The 22,161-nt window shown below is 31.9% G+C and overlaps 1 protein-coding gene and 1 long non-coding RNA gene across 2 annotated transcripts; one reads left to right on the plus strand and one right to left on the minus strand.

Annotated features, from left to right (window-relative positions):
- Positions 1–267: 267 nt before the first annotated feature.
- On the minus strand, positions 268–21,502 carry LOC105345959 (receptor-type tyrosine-protein phosphatase epsilon). The gene is made up of 27 exons (XM_066085879.1): positions 21,430–21,502; positions 20,404–20,658; positions 20,075–20,209; positions 19,320–19,451; positions 18,959–19,096; positions 18,378–18,509; positions 9,384–9,521; positions 8,552–8,689; positions 7,335–7,441; positions 6,929–6,999; positions 6,742–6,818; positions 6,355–6,653; positions 5,558–5,645; positions 5,299–5,363; positions 5,115–5,151; positions 4,929–5,026; positions 4,709–4,837; positions 4,450–4,598; positions 4,002–4,137; positions 3,682–3,828; positions 3,421–3,505; positions 3,109–3,182; positions 2,828–2,962; positions 2,597–2,719; positions 1,516–1,661; positions 907–1,042; positions 268–579 (listed from the first exon to the last, which is right to left on the minus strand). Exons 1-27 carry the CDS (start codon positions 21,500–21,502, stop codon positions 493–495), a joined length of 3,330 nt encoding a protein of 1,109 aa, XP_065941951.1. The 3' UTR covers positions 268–492.
- On the plus strand, positions 12,522–15,507 carry LOC136269981 (uncharacterized). Its single transcript, XR_010707610.1, has 2 exons — positions 12,522–12,629; positions 14,978–15,507. It is a non-coding gene; the product is annotated as an uncharacterized lncRNA (long non-coding RNA).
- Positions 21,503–22,161: the final 659 nt, after the last annotated feature.

Here is a 22,161-nt window from a genome sequence, read left to right on the forward strand (position 1 = left end):
CTACATTAGGAAACGTGGCAACCAGTGGCTTAACGGTACTGATATGAGTAATGGACATTTTGTTTCAATACATTAACTTTTCGTATTTACAGCAATCAAAAACATCCTTTGAATGGGAAAAGGCTTACGAGCTGAGTTTACAGAATGCTTTCAAAATATGCATGCCTACATGTACAACTGATATAAATACACAAAAATATAAAAATAACACATGTATTCTTTAATTAAAAAAGGAGATTGTAAAACAATTATAAATAGATATAGTACAAGACATATTGATTTAATAAAGACAGTTTTATAGGTAAGTTAATGTAGAACATCTTCATTTGCATCAGCCATACACAAACTAATCAGTATGCTATGATACAAAAAAAAAGAATTTTTAATTCGATTTAAATAATCATAACTTGAGACTTTGTAAAAATATATATTTATTTTTGTCTTTACATTAACACCATGACTACAGTAATCAGTTTATAACAAGCACCAATCTCATATTTGTTGGTTGCAGTAGTTGTGTTCGTTTGTTCGCGACTTTATAAATCTGAATAAGGCATCATGGATCATTTTGTACTCATCCTAAAGCAAAAAAACAAAAAACAACATTAACACCGTGGTTTCTTCAATATCAAAGAATTCTTCAATATCATCACAGCGTCATAAAAAGACATACAAATCGTTATTATACAAAATTTCAAGTAAACTTTAATGATTGAGATGTTCACTGTTTTGACAAGACCCCTATTATGGATTTCTAGGTTAGGCTGGTTCACCTTTTTCCTAATGATACCATTGCTAAGATAAACAATAACATATACATGTACCAGCCAAAATTTAAAAAAAAGCCTGAACTTCTTTAAGGTTATACATATAAATTCCATACATTTATGCTTGAAAAGAAATTACCAGGGAATCACACAGTTCAGGACGTAGTGTCTGTAGGAGTCTGACGGCAGAAAACACGTCTATCTCCTCGTCCATTGTCAGTTGTTGTATCAGGTTGTATACAGCACAGAACACGCCACACAGAGCAGCTCCATCTCTAGCAATAAAATATTCATTTTGTGAGCTTTATGCTCTCTTATTTCATATACAATGCACATGTGTGTGTGTGTGTTGTTTTCAGATAAAAAGTTTTGTTCCGCCATTTGCCTAATATTTCTTTTAAAAAGAAACACAGCAAAATAGTTTTTATACTGTTATAAATCTTAATTCTAAATGTAAAAAGACAAGAGAGGTTTATCTATAAATCTTTTAAAAATCATATTTAGTTTGATTATTGACAAAAGTTTTAAGAATATTTCAGCCATCATGATGATTACAATCGTTTCTCATTAATGCATTATTCAAAGAAACAACTATTTTGTTACCTTTGTTTTTGGTGTTTCATCAATATGTTACTTGATTTTAATTTTGATTAAATTTTGAAAAAAAATACCAAAATTTGGCTTTGTGGTTACCTGTATAAAATCATTCACATTATCATTTTACTAATGTACGCATCAAAGATCCTACCTGCTAATGATGGTAATGGGGCGCTCCGAGTCTACGTTTCTTGCAAAGAAAACCAAACTAAGGATTTGTGAAACTGTTTGGGAATTGACCGGGGTTAGGTTAAACGATGGCTCCGCCCATTCCATCGGATACATTTTATTACCGATCTGGCAAATTCATGAACATTTCTTTTAATACAATATACGAGGGTTGTTCGGAAATTATTGAGACAAATCAATTATTTTCTTTTCTAAGTGACGAATTTTGGTGAAAATTGGCATAGACACTGAAGAAACACCAACAAATAATAAAACAAAGCAATATTAAAAGAATATTTAATATTTTGTTTACGACAGTAGATAAACAAGTCGATGGTCGAGGTACCCGGCGCAGCCATGAACTCGGAGATTAAACAACTTTTACGTCTACTTTATAAGTGTCCGTAGAATTACAGTTAATGATAAAAGAAATCAAATTAAATATATTCATTTTGCTATCCTTTGCGACTAACTGTTGAAAAAGTTTCACTGATGTTCGAGTTGAAATACGGATATGGTACACATATATTTACCAAACAATAAAAATCTGACAACGACTTTACATTGAATTTTGTCAACAGTTCTAAAATATGTAAAAAATGACTGCAAGAGACATTCACAGTAATTAGACTTTCGGGAAAAATAACTCGATTGTTTCTCTTAAAAAATAAGAATGAGAGAAAATGTAAATGATGACATCTGGAAATTAAAACAAAAGATGAGAGATAAAGAATAATTCTTATTTCAGTTCGTTTCTAAGGTGTTTAAAACACGGGAGCAATAAGAAGCGTTAAAATCACGTTTCGAAAAGTTTGCGGTTGCGCCGGGTTACAGGACGAAGGCACGTTGGTCAGCTTACTAGGAATGATCTATTCATGCCATGAACAAGAAACTTTTCACATTGATAAACTCTATCCTGATTTACGTTTTAGTAAAATTTCAAGAGTTTATCTTTTTTACAAAAAGAATAAGAGAAAATGTCTCAATAATTTCCGAACAACCCTCGTATGAATCATTTTGAATAACAACAATGATCATAGGTAATTATTTGGAACAATACTGACCCGTTCATTGGTTATTTCAACTTTACGGCATGTAATTCCAGCCATATGTTCCTCCTGTTTTAGTTGAACGATAAAAGGGTAAGGATTCCGAGAGTTATTTGTTGTTGGAATCCGTATGTCTTCCTGTAAGGTGCATTAGCAATTAGGATGAAATATATAACATGTTATTTAAGTTAAACGTTTCTTTTAAGAGTCAATTGCTTATTGTTAGAAAATGTATTGAGATCGTACATATTCAGCATTTGTTAGAGGTTCCATACAAACAACTACTTCTGATTCACTCTCACTGATCAGCCGCTGGAAGTCTATGGCGTTTTCTGGTGTCGGGCAATGGGTAATGATAAATGCATCCCGGTTTGTAAATGACTAAACATTTAAATGTACACGTAAAAGACAGATAAATAAAAATACAGAAAATAAATCGAAAATTTGAAGAAGGGTTCAATGATTAATTTTTATAAAAGGATATAATCATAAATTTTAAAATTGATAGAATTTTGTAGATTACATACAGGTAGTGTTATTGCATTGATGTAGTTTTCACGTTTTGGAACATTGGTTGTAAGGTATATGATGTAATTGTCAACTACAACATAGAGATAACAAAATATTTGAAATGAACCGATTGTATATTTAAAAGATAATAATGAATGCGAATACGAATGACGTTTAAAAATAAGATAATGAGCGAGATATATGTCATTTACAAGTTATTAACGAAAAGAAAATGTTATGAGACGGTCAGAAAAATAGTTTTTGGTAAAATTACATCAAAGGATAGTTTAAAATATCTTTTTTTATTCTAGTAATTTTATGTCACTTACGAGGGCGGATGGGCGATAACTCTCCATACTGCGTCGCTATTGTGTAATCTCCTTCTGTATATCGAGGACGAACTGATTGAAGTTTCTGAAACATGTAAAATAAATAAAATAACTATATACATATTTCGTTGTATATTTTCAACAAAACACTTAGAAACAATTTGCATCGAACTTTGAATGAATGAACTTTACTTTTTTCTCATTTTATATAACACTCAAAATAGAAGTTAGAACTTAAGTTTATTTTATTGATTGTAAAACCTCAAACTCATTTCTCAACGATAATCCACTTGTTGGGTTTTCGGTGTTTTCAGTATGTAGTTTTTTAAGGAATTCTGTCTCATTTTGAACGGTGGAAGGTGACATAAACATTAAGTGCAGAGTCTGGTAAATTGTCTTGTATTGTTCCTGAAATAGGTTTTTTTTTTATCTTCATCACATGTAAAGTGACTGATAATTTACTCGTTAAATTAGCAGATTAATGCTTTTTTCTATTAATATATACCAGGTTTAAATATGTTAAATTTAAGGTTTGTCTGTTATAGAAAGTTACATTATGGAGACACTATATTGATATTTACGTAAGTCTGGACCATATTCATTCTATTTTCTCTTATTTCTTTCACGCATTCGGCAATGTTGATTTTGGATTTCCTTTGACCTTCTCTGAGCAGGGCATCGATTGCTATGTACGTTCCTGTACGTCCAATTCCAGCACTGAAAATAAAGTCATCTTATATTTTGTTTTATTTTTTTATATATGTTTTCTCCTACAACCGACACCAATTTGATTAATAAATAAAATTTGTACAAAAAAGTGTTCACAAAATGGTGTTCTTACTAACCGTTAACCATGTTTAAGGACACACACAATTATTAAATTATGAATTTTAAAATTATTATAGAAATTTAAAATGTCACTAATTTAAAGCGCCATTATCTTATATAATTTACACTACATTTCACTCCTTTTTCGAGGTATATGAGTGACATTCATCTTTATATATCCCAAATGAATTAGTACCTTACCTGCAATGAACTAAGGTAGGACCGTCATGTGTTACACATTTTGATCTTGTCACGTGGTTTTTGAATAGTAAAAGATTAAGTGGATCCGGTACACCATGATCCGGCCAGGAGGTGTATTGGTACTGTGTACTAATTCTACTTTCATTTCGCTAAAAAATAAATTGTGTATTGTTAATTACTTCGATTATAATTTCCACAATGCTCTTGTAAGGGCGAATGTCATATATTCAAATGTTTATCATATACTGGGAGGCAATACCTTTATGTGCCATATTTTCATCTTACGGATAACGTAATTTGCATACTGCCTTTGATGAGTTGTGCTTATTGTGAAGACGTCACAATTAAAGTCTTCTTCTAAGTCTGGCCAGTACTGGACACACTTCGCCTTAAGAAGAAATAACAAAAAAGTTTCTTGGTCAGGCTCTTTGAATTATTAAAATTATTACTGATTCGGAGCAACAGTTATCAAAATTTACCTTCTTTCCTTCCGTTACTTTAGTTAACATGACGATTTGAGAAACGTTCTCTTGCCAGACCATTAACCAAAACTCTTCGACTGTGTTTTTTCTAGGTCCTAACCAGTTAGTAAAGAACAGATTAAAACAACCGTTTATACGTGTTTTTCAGTACACGAGTTGCTCAATCTATGATTTGATATTTACCTTGTGTTGCAATATAGACTTTTTCTTGTCCAAATACCTTAAACATTATAACGAATTTTTAGTTTATGAAAATGAATTGTATAAAAAACTGAGAACTTGAAGAACAAAATTTAAATTTGATCAGTTGGTCAGTCTCTAAAATCTATGAAATGATAAATACGTCATACCATCTGGTTACACTTACATCTATATAATTAGCGTTGATGTAGTCTGAATCTTTATTGACCAGAATAACCCTTGAGTGGTCATCTGTAAACGATTGATCATTTTAAGATTAATGAAAAGAAATTAAATGGAAAACAAATCAGAAAAAAATTATACACTTGTAATAATTCCAGGTGTCAATTTTTTTCTTTTCAATTTTAATTAATAAACGTTTTATAGGGATTTAAACTATTACTAACAACAATTGCATAATTAAGATAAAAAAAACAAATACATACAAGGAAGAACTGTTTTGAATCTGTTCTTGGTAATATTCGCAGGAAGTTTTGCAATATCACACGGGTAGATTCCTTCATAAAACAATGTCTGAAGAAGGCATTAAAATTTAATCATGCATATTATGTTAAAAAATGCTGATTCCTTTTTTTTTTAAAACATACTTTATACAAGTTAAATTTTGCCCCCGTGATTCGCCATTTTTTTAGTGTTTCGGGAACAATGATATGTGACGTTATTTTTCAGAAGAGTTGATATAAAATATATTTCATTTATTTGCATTCACTTGCAATATATGACGTTAGAGGAGACGTTATTTCTATCATTCAATCAAAACGGTCAAAAATTGACTTTATTCTTATCTTATTACGAATGGGAAATATACAGCGAATGCTTGAACGAAGAACACATATTTTGTCACTTATTAGTCTTGACTAGATTGATATCTGATTAAAATATTTTGTTTGTTCAAGCATGCGCTCTATGTTTTCTGAAAGAAAACCTGCTTGAACACAAGCATATGCTAAAAATGCAAAAGAGCGGGAAAAGATTGTCTTTACGATGTCATACTTCTAAATTGTGGGCACTTGGATCAAAATGAACAATGTAAAAACATCATTTATATATATGTTCAAAGAAAACAAAGAATTATAGTTAAATGACGATGTTCATTTTAGGGGGCCATTGAAGGCCCATATCATATAATTCAGGTAATGCAAAATATTTAAAATGTACACCTTTTCTATATTTTCTAAAGAGGGTGAGCGTCTTCATATTTAATTTAATAAGTTCCACATACCTCATATTCCTTCTTAAAGCCATCGTCATCATTATCAGAGTATTCCTGTATAATTGTTCCTAAGTTGTTCACAGCAATATCCGGAATCAGGCGTTCTCCATTGATATGAAGATCTCCATGTGAAATTCCCTCCTCATTGTTTTCATCGTCATTGTCATTTTCGAACTCTTTACAATTACTCACCTTTTCTGATATTTTACAAGGATTTTCTGACATTTTCATAGATGTTATTTTGATTTCATTTTCTTTTACATTTTGACAAATATCAGGTAATCCCAAAGGCAAAGTGCTTGACAAACCTACAAAGTCATACTTGATCAATTCTTATATTCAATTTATAACAAAAATATATCTTTATTTGTTCTAAACAGAGTCAACAGAACGTACTGTATAAATTAATTGTAACTGATGTTTCATCTTCCATAGACCTGGTTATTTCCTGTTTGCAAGTTTTATAACGAGCTCTAAAATTAAATTTAAAGTATGTAGGCACAAATACGATCCCAGAAAAAATCTGCATTTTTAATGGAATTTTTCTAAATTTGTATGATAGCACCGAACATGAAATTGTCACCTGTATATGACAATACCAACAAGAAAGGTAATAGCAATGGCAGCAATACTTCCACCAACAAAGGAGAAATTCTGAAGAAGAAATATCATTGATTTAATATATAATGAAATATTTTATTAAATGCTAAAAAATAAATTAAGCAAATTCAAGCCACAGTAACACAAGACACAATCAGTGTATCTCGCACATCATGTTTTTGAAAGAAGCACGAAATAAGCAACACATTTTTTTGTTGTTAATGTGCTTTGGATTTAAAACCTTTTCTTTCCGCCTATTTTTTTTCGCCATCATGCAACATTATTATTAAATATACCATATTGTAATAAAGGCGAAAATACGGGGTTATGACAAAACCAGTGACATTAATACTGATAGGGATAAACATTGAAATGTTTAAAAAATGAACCTTATGAGGGCTTTGGCATTCCCCAGTCTCGTGAAGACACGTCTTGTTGACACAACTTTTATCACACTTTTGTGAACAATTGATTCCAAAGAAATGTTCGTCACAAGCTACAAAGTAAGAAGACGAATGACATGAGTTATCACTCACTTCACAAAGTGTAAACTTTTTTTTTTTACATTTTAAAGGGGCGTTGTCACAATTTTGGTCATACAATATTTTCCGTTTTTTTTTAATAGTTTACAACGCTTCAGTGAGGCGATCTCAACAGGCACTAAGAATTTGAGTGTCATTTGTTGAGATAAAAGCGAGGTACAGAGCTTATAATTCTTTGCTATGATAACAAAACTTTTGTTAGCATTTTGAATGTTGAGGTGAACATTCAAGTTTTTGACTGGAATGAATGTTTAGACCTAAATGGATGTAATAAACGTTAGGATCTGTTTATTTTTGTTAAAATTGAATAGGTTGATGGAAGAATCAGCTTGAAATTTGTTTACCGGTATATTGAACTAATGGAAACAATAACAGGACACGAGCCTTGTTTAACTCACAAAGAATTGTGAGCCCTGTATCTTGCTTATAACTTTACTACTGCCTCACAGATTTCATTTGGTCATTGCATATGCATTCCTAAAGCATTGTGAATATAAGAAACAGAAAAAAAGAATTTGATCAATGCCTCTTTAATGCAGTCAGAAGTCTATAAAAGTAAATTAACTGCTAAAGTCATATGTGATACTAACTGCTGCAATCCTCTGTCTAATACTGTAGATTCCTTATTTTAGTACTTAATTCCGCGATTCAACGATTTACCATCAAATCGCGAGAATATAAAATCGCGAATGGCGAAATTTCATCATAGTTTCATGTAGTTTACATGTCTCCCAAAATTAAAAGCGAGATTTTAGAATTCGCGAGACGGGCTTCTCGCGATTTTACGCGAATATTAATTCCTCGCGTTTAATTAAGAATTTACAGTAGTTAACATGGGATTTTTTGTGAAGTAGATGATTAAAGCATGCTGACATTATTTTTCTTCTAAAATTTCAATATGCAACAACAATCAACTCTTTTATATATAATATAATATATACATATAACAAATCAAAATTTTAATTAACTTTGCGTTTAAAGATTTATTGTTTTTGATTTGAATATTAATAAATCTCAAAGCACATAATGTCTTTTATCAATATCTAATCGAGACATGTACTCACGAGTTTTGCAAGATTGTTCCTGGTATCCAGCAACACACCCAGTTAAGCATGTTCCATTAGTGTGGAAACACTGGTCTATGTCACGACATTGTCCACATATTTCTTTGCAATCGACTCCATAAAATCCGTACTCACAAGCTTTTTTATGATAAAAAGAATTTTATGTTAGATGGCATAGGCATAAGTCATTTCCATTTTTGAGGGATAGTTAAAAGGGATTTAGTTTTGTAAGAGAAACATCTTAATTAGTATTTCTCTCCAGATGAGTTTAAAGGGCTAATATACGATAATTCTGTAACAGAATGGTATCAGTATTGTATAAAAAAAAAACCCAGTTGTAATATTGTGTTAAACATCACAGATTCCTTTTTACAAAATAAATGAGAGCAAAAAATAACATTTGAATTGAATTTAGATAATTTCCAATAAATTGATTTCCATGTGGTATTTTTATCTTCCTATCTTGAATGTATTATTCTGGTGATGTTTAAAAAGAAAAGAATATTATCATCAAACTGATATGGAGACATCTCATACCTCTTAAAATAGAAAAACTGCACTGCAAAATATCCAAATCTAAATACCAATAATGTGGAATCATTTAAATTCATGGGACCAATTTCCGTGGATTTCTTACATTGTACAGGTTCGTGGGGACGTAATTTCGTGTATTTACTCATACCAACAAAAGGAAATATGACTTTGAAACCCTAATCTATTAATTCATGGAGGATGTTAATTCGTGAATGAGAGGTACCCACGAATTCCACGAAAATTGAGGCACAACGAAGTCTAATGATTCCACAATATCTATTTTTGCTAATTTGCATACGTGTTTGACATAATGTTCCTTGATAACCGTCATCACAACCAGTCAAGCATAATCCGTCTGAATGCATACACTGGTTTACATCACGGCAGTGTCCACAGGTTTTATTGCAGTCAAATCCATATGTTCCGTTGTCACACGCTGTTGATAAAATATGTACTATTTAAGCACTAAATATTTGGATGTCGTCGGTCCTATTACACACCAGGCCTTGCAGACAAATTGATTACAGCACTAGCGCTGTACATATATGGCAATTTGTTTACACGGCCTGGTGCGTTACATGTATAGGACCGACGTCATCCAAAAATAAGCATTGCATGCTTATATTTATATTCATATTATTGTTCATTTATATTAAATATGTGTTTAATTTTGATTTGATATGCTCCTAGTCAGGAATATGAAACACACATTGACCAGCCAAATTAACATGAAATATGGTCCGCTTCTGGAAGCTAAAATATAGTGCCAGATATTTTGTCAAGAAAAATCATAGATGGCAACAAATCAAAATCTTGAATGTGTTTTAGTTATATAACATTTAATGTTTTAATTTTGGTATTCGTTTTAGAGTTCCTTAAAGCAATACAACCCAGTGTAAGAAATCCTTCATTACAAAGATATGTGTTAAGTACAGCTATTTGTAAGAACCAGGCAGAGACATAGATGACTGATTCATGATAGTTAATTTGTTTGTAAAAATTGGTACAAACACATTGAAATACATCTGTATGAATATTTTTTCTTAAATATAATTTGATTCTGTGCACTGGTTTAAAAAAAAATGAACTCAACAAACACCATAGTTGCTGAATCAGTCTACAGTCTCTATTGTATAGTGGTGACACATTTAAGGTTTGTTTCTAAAAATCCTACATTTTCCAGGTATATGGAAAACAAAATTTTGTTTAATTGATAATGCAGAATTTATATCAACTGAAAATTTCATGGGTTATTGAAACTATGAATATATATTACGATTAGAAATTATGCAATTTCATCAAAATCTAGTTATCTCCCTTTGTCGCTTTTCAGTGTTGGAGTTGAAAAGGGTACAGTATGTTCTTCTGTGTGTAGAAGGTCATGGAAGGTTAAGATTATGCAGGAAAGAAAATGTAGTTTTATTTGAAATTAATTAATATATTGAACATGTAGATAAATATATTTCATATTAGGGGAATATTAGAATCAATGGAAAGTAGTCTTGTATGCAGTTTTTCTTCATTTTTGCCTGATAAAAGCAAGTGTACAACATCACCTTATTTCCCAAATGAAAACAGTTTAGTGTACGTGAAAAACTGTAGGAGAAACATTAAAAACCATCTCAAATCATGTAACATAGGAGAAATAGCTTCTGAGGGACATTTGATATGTTACCGTGCTGGTGTTTTTTCGCTATTTGGGGACTATACCATCTGTCCATTTCATCGATATTCCCTTAAAATACGAAGGAAGAAGAAGTCATCTTGCTCACACCCGAGTCACAGTACAACGGCAAAGGCAGAGGTTGGGAGGAGCATAACTTTGTCTATGTCTCGGCACCTTCATACAGTATATGGATATATTGTCCCTATTGGCTCAGGTATATATATGTATTGTATTTGTGTAGTGAAAGTTGCATATATCATGTAAATGAATAGATTTTGCATACATGTTAAAAATGCAGACACATCAATTTATATAATATTGAGAACAGGATAGATTTCAGAATTAACATAGGCACTAAAACCCATCTTAATCAATGTATAACATTTTTATTTTATAACATTTTATACATGTAGTAGGTTATATGGAGATAAAAAGTAAATTGTTATTATATTGATTTGAATAGGGAGCACCTACCTATGATTAAGTGTGAAATGCCACAATTAATATATCACTCATGTATCTTTATTGAAAGCCTTTTAAAAAATTCTATTAAATTAACTCAAGACACAATAAAGGAAAATATTTTAGCTTCTATGTCTTTTATGTATAATTTAAAATACATTTTTAGGCTTGTGCAGTAGATGTAGAAAAAATGTAACCCAGGAAATGAAATGGTGCGAGGTAAGAGATAATTTTTATGTTTTATTTTAAAACAAATAAAACAATGAATTTAATGCTGTTAAATAACTTATACATGTATGATATACATGAGTGAATAAGGGAATAGATGAGCACACACGCACACAATAAAAACTTATTTCTGTATACTATTTTAATTAAAGTAAATACTACCTAAAAAACTCTAAAAATAATTTGGCTGCATTTTTAACAAAATGTATTTAACTTTGCTTAGAATAAAAGCAATGTATTTATCTGTTTGATCATGTCTATATTCAATATAGTTATGATATTGACCTTATCGGAATCGCACGTCATACACAAATTAAACTAAAACAATCGGTATCGCCATTTATAAAATAAAGAATTTATATCGCTGCATGGCCAAGTTAAAGTTCAGATGCATTTGCGTCTCGTTTTAGTTATTATTTTGGAGTAACAAACTATTTTGTCAAGCTAAATTTTAATAAATGACATAATTTCAGTGCTGTAAAGATGCTTCCTCTGCTCAAATTTGCAAAATTACCTCGGATGATACCCCTGAAGCAACCTCACAGGTAATGTTATCATTTTGTCTCTCACTAGTCTTCAAACAGTTTTATGTTATGCACTAATTTCATGTGCTTATAAAATATGAGGCTAATTGTAATAGAAATCCTGAAGATAGTTGTGTGTACAATTTGTCAGAAACTTTTTGAATTTTTTTTTAATGATGCATAAAATTCAAAGTACAGTAAATCAATCAACTCTCAAATTTGGACAAAGTCAGATGATTTTGTTTTCAAATGATTTTGTTTTGTTTATACATTTCCATGACACATGCACATTGTACATATGTTTCTTCTTTAACCTGTTATAAACCTATTTTTTTTTTACTTTGAATATTTCTGAATTTATCTCTTTGAAAAGAGATGAATATTGCTTGGGTAATTTGACAAAATATTATAATTTTTTTGGAGAGTTGATTGGGATGAAAAATTATTTACAGAAATACTGTAATGAGCAAAGAATTGGACCAAACAGTTCTCAAAATTTGCATTTTAAAATAAAACCTGTATGAGTTTGATCTTTTACTTATCAACATATATACATTTTCAGCAGTCATGAAACCTCCAATCAAGGACAGAGAATTATGCTGAACAGTGCCATTCAAAGACAGAGAATTCCGCTGAACAGTGCCATTCAGAGACTTTGTCACAGGTATTTGCTTTGATACTTGATTCCCTAAAATTTGTATATCTTCCTAGCCGGCACCCAATAGGGATCAGTCTGTCTGTCCGTCCATCCATCTGTCTTTCTGGTATCACTTACCTGGGGCATATTTTCTCTCCCCTTGGCGCAATCTGGCAAATCCTTCACAGACAAAGTGTCTTCTGGTAAAGGTTGACTTGTGTAGTGACCTTGAATCAAGTTTTTATATCAACCTTGAGTTACTAGCAGACCTTTATTTGTCAAAATCCTTGTCTTGACTTTGCACTCACTCTCTCTCTCTCTCTCTCTCTCTCTCTCTCTCTGACCCAATGAATCTCAGACTAGACCAGAAGACTGCCAGTAGGTATTGGCTGTGAGGTGAGCATGAATCAAGTTTATTCATCACCCATAGAGTACTTGTTTAATTAAGGGATGTGCAATGATCTTGACCCAAATTTAGTAGAGGTTAAGGTCAAAGCAGAATCCCCTGTAACACTTTTGTAAAAACAGGGCATATCAATGATGTCTAATCGTGTTTCATATGTAAAGTTCTCTTAAAAAACTATATATATAAAGAGGATTTGTAAATTTTGTGATATTTATATGATTTATCCAGTGAGTTAAAATGGTGTTAATTAATACTCACTAGACTTGTCAAGCAAATAAATTATATCAATTTATGCAAAATCACACAATCATCATGATTATAGAAGCTTTATTTTTTTCATATGGCTTAATTACACCTCTTGCAACAACTTGCATGTAGAACTTTGTTGTTGAAGACAAATTTATAGATGTGCATGTGTTGTGATAACATTTCGGAACTTGTGCTTCTTTATTAAATTAAATTATGTGCAATATTTATACATTAACACTTACCACACATTCATTTTGTGTACAATAAATGTCAATTAATGTGAGAGAGTGGGGTATGTGAGCTTGGCCACTTTTTAGCTCACCTGAGCTGAAAGCTCAAGTGAGCTAGTTTTTCTGATCATTTTTAGTCCAGCGTCCATTTGTCTGTTTGTCTGTACGTTAACTTTTTTTTCATTTTTGACTTCATCTCCAGACCCACTATTTAAATTTGTTAAAATGAAGGGCCACTTCATTTAAGGGGAGAAAATTAAAAATCATTGAAAATTTGTTGGTATTTTTTAAAAGTCTTCCCAAAAACCATTTGGCCAAAAAAATTGAAACTTGTGTGGAAGCATCCTCAGGTAGTGTAGATTCAAATTAGAACAAATCATGATTTCCGGGGGTAGGGTGGGGCCACAATGGGGATGTTGAATTTTTACATAGGAATGTAGAAGGAAAATTCTTCTTCTCAGAAACTGATCAGCAAGAAAAGCTATTACTCGTGTGAAAGCATCCTCGGGTAGGATAGATTCAAGTTGGTTCAAATCGTGATCCCTGTGGGTAGGGTGGGGCCACAATTGGGGGGGGGTTGTCAAATTTTTACATAGGAGTATGAAGGGAAAAATCTTTAAAAATCATCTTTTATTTTAACACAATTTGTTTAGAAAAGCTCTTACTTTAGTTAGTTCAAATAGTGTAGATTAAAATTTGTCAAAATCATGATTTTCATATAATATGATAAAGGTGGTCTCATAATACCTCGTCTCGGTGAGCTTTGTAATCTGTGATTACCTATGTTTTAAAATTGTTTTGACTCTGGCTCCTGAACAATTCTTGGGCCTCGCAAGGGGTTCAAGGTTTGATGTAGGTTTAATCCATAAATAAACAGTTGTTTCAGTCTGATCATATTCGAGAACTGCAATGCTCAATATCTGATATGACTGTAAATTTTGTAAAAAATCATTTAGGAGTGAGTGGGAACAGAACCTTAGCATAATGTTTCAATAATTTTCAAACATCCCTTGCATATTTATTTTTTTAACCGGGTTTCCTACGGATAAATTAGGTTATTAAAATGGTGAAAATGGCGGGCGGGTGGGTGGGCGGCTGCCAAAAGGGGTACCCTCATTGTATGGATAACTCCTCCTACAGTTTTCAAGATAGGAAGTTGTTCTTTTGCAGATCAATTGTACATATATCAGAGGTGTGCATATTGCTAGGAGTTTGATTTCCGATAATTTATGAAAAAAATACCAGCTTTTGAACTTATTCATTTTTTGGCAAAATATTGCATATAGGGTACTCCATTTCACTGGATACGGGTTGACTTGGATTATGGATACAGTTCACATAAAAGAAAACCCGGTTTGCTGTCACATTGACAGTTTTTTACTTGTATTTAGTTGTACAGCTTCTAAACCCCAACCTCCCTCAAACTTTTTTTTTAAAATTCACTTGATGGAAAACTGTTTCTAGTGATCATTTCAATTTTTTTTTCACAGACAGATGAATCGACAACATATACTTTGTCACAAGAATCTAGCTGGAGCACTTCCTTAGAAGGACAAATACACTTCACACATGGAATAGAAAATCTTAACAACAGCTTGATGTCTCTAAATGGTGGCCAAGTAAACCCAATAAAGTTTCAGCTGAAAACTCCATTGAGGGAGGTCCAGTCTAGCACAAGAAGATATTTAAAAAGGAAGGCCAAGGAGGTAGTGCATACAGTTCTCAATCATTTGGCTCCAGGACAATCCAGTGATATGTTCCAGTTACTTTATGAAGACAACTGTCATGAGGATACAGAACAAAGTGATAAAACAGAACTTGAAATCACTGATACAATTCTTCAACTCTATTGTGAAGCTGAGAACAATGCTTTCAAACGTCAACTTCTGTCCCTGCTGTCCTTGCCGAATGCACATAGTAAATCGAAACTTCAGAAACTCATTCCAGGACTTACAAAGTGGGAAATTGATCAAAGTCGAGCACATGCTGCATCTCATGGAGCAGGTTCTTTACCAGGACCCGTGGAACCAGGATACCGGCATCGCATGAACAAAGAAAAGTTGGAGCATGCTTTATCTTTTTTCTTGGATCCAAAATTTCATCAAATTTGTTCATATGGGACAAAAGATTTGCATTGTGACAATGGACAGACTGTCACCATACCCCAAGTAGTGAGAACAACATGCCGCTCCTCTCTCCTACAAATGTACAAGTTATACTGCTCTGAAACAGGTTTTGTTCCTTTGTCAGATTCTACTCTGTACAAAATTCTGTCTACATGCTTTGCAAGTAAGAGAACCAACCTTACAGGTCTAGACAACATTGCCACTGATGGTGCTGCAGCTGTAGATGACCTAATTAAAATGTGTGACCAATTAAAAGGATTAGGATCTGAAACAAATACAGTTGCCAGTCTCACCACTGCCCTAAAATCCTTAAAGATGTACCTCAAGTCAGAATATAAATTAAGCGTGGGACTATCTAGTGGATGTCAAGATCATTGTTTGAAGTTTGCTTTGAGTCACCCAACCAATGTGCTGGTGCAGGAAGAATGTGATCATTCCCATGAAGAAATTTGTGGAAAATGCAACATCCTCAATGAAATAAACAGTGCCTTGTTTAATGAAATCCAAAATATCAGAAGTGAGTATATTTTTTTGGCAGAGCAATATTTCAATTCTTTTTAGCAATTATTTAGAATTAGAGCTTAGCTATTTTATATTTGCAGCAAAGCACTTCATTTAACATGTATTTTAACATTCCCATTTTTTGTCCACATCATCTGACGTAGCAGAAGAGTTAGCATTAACAGCAGAGAAAGCCCTTCAGAAAATATCAGATTGGAAAGCCCACATACTAAGGACTCAGAACCAAGAAGAGGGTAGATATAGAGCATTAGAAGAGCTGCAGCCACACCAACTTCTGATTCTTATGGACTGGGCAATGAAGTTCCTTCCTGCACTTTATAGAGAAAAGCAGTCAGATTTTTTTGGACAAAAAGGCATGAGCTGGCATGTTTCTGTTGCTATATTTAAAGCAGAAGATGGATCTTTGAAGGTACCAATATGATTGTTTAAACTTGTACATGTAGAAATATTGGTGCTGTCTTTCAATGATAGTTGGTTTGTTTAGATAATGTATGTATGTACGGTACATGTAACATGCATGGAGTCATAAATGATAGGTGTACTTTTATATGTATTCTTTCCGCTTCTGTGGATGTCATGGTAATAACAGTTGTGATAATGCATAGATATATAAAAAGTAGGTTTCAAAAGAAAGGCAATATTCATGGGGGTTATTTTTTGTATTAGTTTTTATCAATTTTAAAGAATTCAAATGAAAAAAAGCTGAACTTTAATTTGCTCACAGTCATAATTTCTAGCTAATAGACTTTTTGTGATTTTGAAATATTCCTTGTTGAAACATATTAGCACAGCACTTTACTTTGATTTATACATAGATATAAACGTGAATAGTCATTTCTGCTTTAACTCTTTCTGTAGTCATTATCCTGCCATGGTAACAGACATTTACAATTTATCTAAATTTTGAATTGTGAGGATTGGCATTCTCAATTCTGTATATTTGAAATTAATGAATGTTTCGTTTAATATCTCAGTTTGATCTTTTAAATATTTGACAAAATTTTATTTTAGTCAAATACAGATTGTGGTGATATTTTTTGTTGCTAAGGTAAAAGAGTAATACTAAGATACCAAATGCTTTAATTCAAGTTTAAGATATGTATTTTCCTTGCTACATGTATATATGCTCAAAATTTTTTTTAACTTGCGCGGCTAACTGAAAATATGCTCCCAAAATGTAACAATTTAAGTTGTATTTTTTAAGGCCATTTTTTGGATATTTCGTTGCCATAGCAACAGTTTAATAGTTAATAAGTCACCAGTTTTATCTATATTTTGTCATTTTTAAGATGTGTACTTTCTATCTTATATGCTCTATTTCTTTTTAAACTTGTATTTATTATTAGCAGTATGTCGACAAAATGTAACAATTTTTGTTTTTTTGATGAAAACGAAATTTTGGGAAATTTTATTGACATGGTTACCAAATGCTTTTTAAAAACCCATCAGTTTTATCTAAAGTTTAAAATGTTCAAGGTGTGTACTTTCTATTTTAGGTATTACGATTTCTTTGATAAGTGTTATTTTTCCACAATATCTTTCCAAAATATGATGATAGGTAGTGTAAATGTCAAAATTTGAATTTTCATGTAGTTCCATCACCATGGTAACACATTATGTATTTAAAAACCCATGAATTTTATCTTAAAAGTGTTTTGTAAGGGGTATGTACTTTTTATTCTCTGTGCTCAAAATTTTGGCACATGTGGCATTTTTACGTATTATGCCCTTGAAAATGTTTGATTCTGAGGAAAAACCTTAATGACGGTTTCTTAAAAAACAACATGTTTTGAACTTATTTTTACCATTTGTTGGAAAGGTAGAATAATATTGTTATTATGATTAACAGTGAATATATTGGGCCATATTTCCAGAAACAAAAATAAAATTTGTATAGTTTTGTTTAAAAAAAAAATTTTAATTGCCTAAAATAAGAGATAAACTCAAAATAGTATGTGTTGGTGTTTGCTGTTCAGGTACATTTAGATGGTGCCACGTTACCATGGCAACAAAGGTTGAACGAAAAAGTCATTATCTCCAATGATATTCTGGTGGTCCATAAAACTTCATATTAAAATTTCATAGAAATCTGAGTTGGTCATGAATCACCCCCTGCCTGGTTCTTACAGATAGCTGTACTTAATTGTATTCGATATTATAAAGGCATATCGATAGTGATGTCAGTTATGTTATATGATCAATACCCAAAAACGTTGCATATGAAATTTCTTATATAACATACCGTCGCGGCAGTGATCCCCTTTCCAGCCTGGATTGCATCCAGAATCACATAAACCATTAACTATGTTACAACCATTGCACGTGTCGTGGCATTTGTGAGAACAGTCGTGTCCATAAAATCCCTCTGGACAAACTGCAAATGAAAATCCCAAAAATCATATATCGTTTAAATGTTTATCTATATTTTATAATGTTGATCTATCTATCTATCTATCTATCTATCTATCTATCTATCTATCTATCTATCTATCTATCTATCTATCCATTTATCCATCCATCCATCCATCTATCCATCCATCTATCTGTCGTATCCATCTAGTCTATCTATCTACTGTAGAATCATTTAATTTCGTGGGGGTCAGTTTTCGTGGATTGCGGTTTTTTGCTTCTTCGTGAGGATGTAACTTTGTGGATGCGTCAGATTTTACTTTCAGAAGCTAAACTAAATCTTTAATAACTTGTTTTTGTTGAGGATGTAAATTTGTGGGCGAGGGCTACCCACGAATACCACAAAAATTGAGCAACCACGAAATCTTATGATTCCACAGTATATATCTATCCACCCAATATCAAGAAACATACCTGATTTACATAAGGACCCATTATAACCAGCTTCACATCCAGTTAGACATAATCCATCTATGTGAAAACATTTCTGTGTGTTGCGGCAATGTCCACAGGTTTCATTGCATTTAACACCATATGACCCTGTCTTACACGCTATTGAAATGACCAAACATACACATGAACATCAATGACAAATTAAATCCTAATTCATGCAAATATGAAATAAGTTCAAATATGAAAATTAATCTGTCCAATACAATATTTCTGTAATATTTTGAGGGAATCGTACATTTTAGTACAGTTAAGTACACTATCGTTACAAATGTCATATAGACACTCTAATAAAATTATGCAAGTATTTCAGGATAGAACATACTTTCTCGACAGCATTTTCCATTCCATCCTGGTAAACACCCAAAATCGCAGAGACCATTTACATTGTTACAACCATTGCAATTGTCTTCACATTTGTTGGCACATCCTTCTCCGAAGAATCCGTGTGGGCAAACTGATTGCAAAAAAAAAACTGATTGGAATATAGAATTTTTATAGACATGTTTTTTTACGTAGATTTAGTGATGTCATATTTCCGTATGAATACTGATCATACTATGCTCTGCTGGACGCTTTTTGACTAAAACTTACATGCATTTTTTTCAACGGTTTTAACCTCTATTTTTGGACACTTATATTATAAAAAAATAATAATGTTATTTTAAAATATAAACCACAGTGTATTCTTTAGAACACAACAACAATGTTTATGCAGAAAAAATGGTAATTCTTGATTTACTTTTTTCTTTGCGAAGTATGGAAATCTACGTATAGAAAATATGAGCCAATGAAACAAAGAAAAGCGACTTTATTATAGTGATTACCGGAAGATCATTTTTATGTAGAATATTGCCTTTGTTATAAAAAAAATTTTCACCTAAAAAACAATTTCTTAACCTTTAGTTTCTATAACTCCGATTACTTAAACCTTTTTTTTTAAAATTATGATTAGTTATAATTTTTAACGTAGGAATTATCATTGATCTTTATTTGAATATTTTGAACATTAACATAAATTTTGATCATAAATAGAAGTATTTCAAGTTAATATTAAATATATAAATGTGGACTGTATACCTGATATACACCTATCACCCTGATACCCAGGTTTACACCCCTGACAGGTGCCCGTGTCTAAGTGACAATATTGACAGTTGACGTCAGGACAAGGAATGGAGCAATTATAACCGTACAATCCTTCTTTTTTGCAACCTTCAATGAAAATTAACAATGACATATTTTTTACGTACCATTAAAGAGTTAAATGCAGATTAATTCAAGTATATCTGGTTTCACACCGTTGGCCCTCTATCAATTATTTTTTTTTAAATGGCAGACTTATGTCTTTACTAGAATATCATCTATCTTAAAATGACTGTTTTGTCCGCCGTATATAAAACATTTACCATACACCTCGACCTCGCATAGGTTGTTATTGGCATAAAATGAGTATTCACTCGGGTAAGAGCCTAATCTTTCGTTGTAGTATATAACGTATTGTCCATGTGAAGGACAAGATATGTTTACGACAGCAGGTATGGTGTCTAGTGTAAAGTTGTTGTCCTTAAAACACAGCTTCCCGTGAAATTGATAATCGTCTGTCGTATTGGAGACATACAACGAGAATCCTAGAAAGAACGGTGTTAAATAAGCAAGCGGACCTGTGTAAAAAGAACAAAAACCCATTTAGGATCATTGATTAAGGTTTCCATATCTTAAATGCATTGAGTAGCGAGGCAAAACTGGTTGTTTCATTAAAGTAACAAATAGAGAAAAGATCATACTAAGGAGATGAGAAACTTTATTGTTGTACATTGTTTTGTATCATGTTTCTAATTGTTATGTCTGATTCATTTAAGTTAAAAACAATTACCTAACATTTTATATTAATTTAAAGATTCAATGATTATTGTTCACACAGTTTATACAGTTAATGTATTAAACATTAAATTAAGGTGTTGTAAGAAAAAACATTAATGTGAAAAATATGTACAGGAAGAAGACTGATTACATTTAAAAATTATTTATGTAGCATATATTAGCAAACAAATTCATATGCTTGAATTTGAGTGCACGCTTGTGAAGCATACAAAATCTTAACTTTTCACTAATTATGGTCTCTGATTAACTGAATAACCTGACTGATTTTTAATTGTTTCTTTGATTTCGACAGAACTTTTGCAACACCAGTGCGCATAAGAACGAGAAGATAATAGATACATGTACTATGTACATTAAAACAAGAACATGGAAAAATCTTGTTAAAGGAAGTGAACATGAAAAAATAATCAAGGGCTTAAATTTGTCTGTTTGATGTGTATAATGATATCTGAAAACCGTTTAGACAGAGCTTTCCTCAGTAAAAAGATATACCACTTAGAATAACTAATTCTTGCAATCCATGAGCGCTGTCATATTGTTAAAATCCTTACCTCCCTGCTGAGTTATCTCTAAGCATCTAAGAGAGGGCAGCACTGATGCTGCCGTCAGTGAGACACATTGCATGTTTACACACGTTTAGTAACAGATACAAAATGCCATCATCAAAATGTGAATGGAAACTTGGAAAGGAATGTAAAGAGTTGTCATTTTAAACAGTGTTTATGGAGGAAGATTTTGGATCTCGGAATGATGCATTCCCACCAGCAGTTAATGTGACATGTAACTAGAATGGAATGTCCGTGGATCAGTGTTATTGTGACCTAATTTTCATTGCACTCGGGAATTTCTTGTTTATGAGTTTGAACATTATGTGTGCTACATAAATGAGCACACAAGGTGCATTGCACAGCATCCTGACTTTTAAAAAGTGTCTTAGTCCTGTTATTCTTAAACAGCATAAACAGAACCGGCGTACATATCATCAAAATCTTATGTATAAAAAACACAAATCAGAAAAATTTCCAGGGCATTTAAATAAAAAGTAACAGTAAGAAACCCCACCAAGAAAATGAAATTACAATTTTATATTAATTTAAATTGAAATCTAAAAACAGCATTTAATTTATGTAAACACTGACTGCCACATCTCCGTACAAACATCTGGAATGTGATGGTCTTATATTTCACAAATTAATTTATCTATTCATTTTTTGTACAAATCATAAATAGTTATATGAGGTTCATTTATAGAAATGTACTTAATCCTTGTCTTCTCATGACAG

The sequence above is a fragment of the Magallana gigas genome, chromosome 1 (assembly GCF_963853765.1).
Source record: "Magallana gigas chromosome 1, xbMagGiga1.1, whole genome shotgun sequence".
NCBI classification, from domain to species: domain Eukaryota; kingdom Metazoa; phylum Mollusca; class Bivalvia; order Ostreida; family Ostreidae; genus Magallana; species Magallana gigas.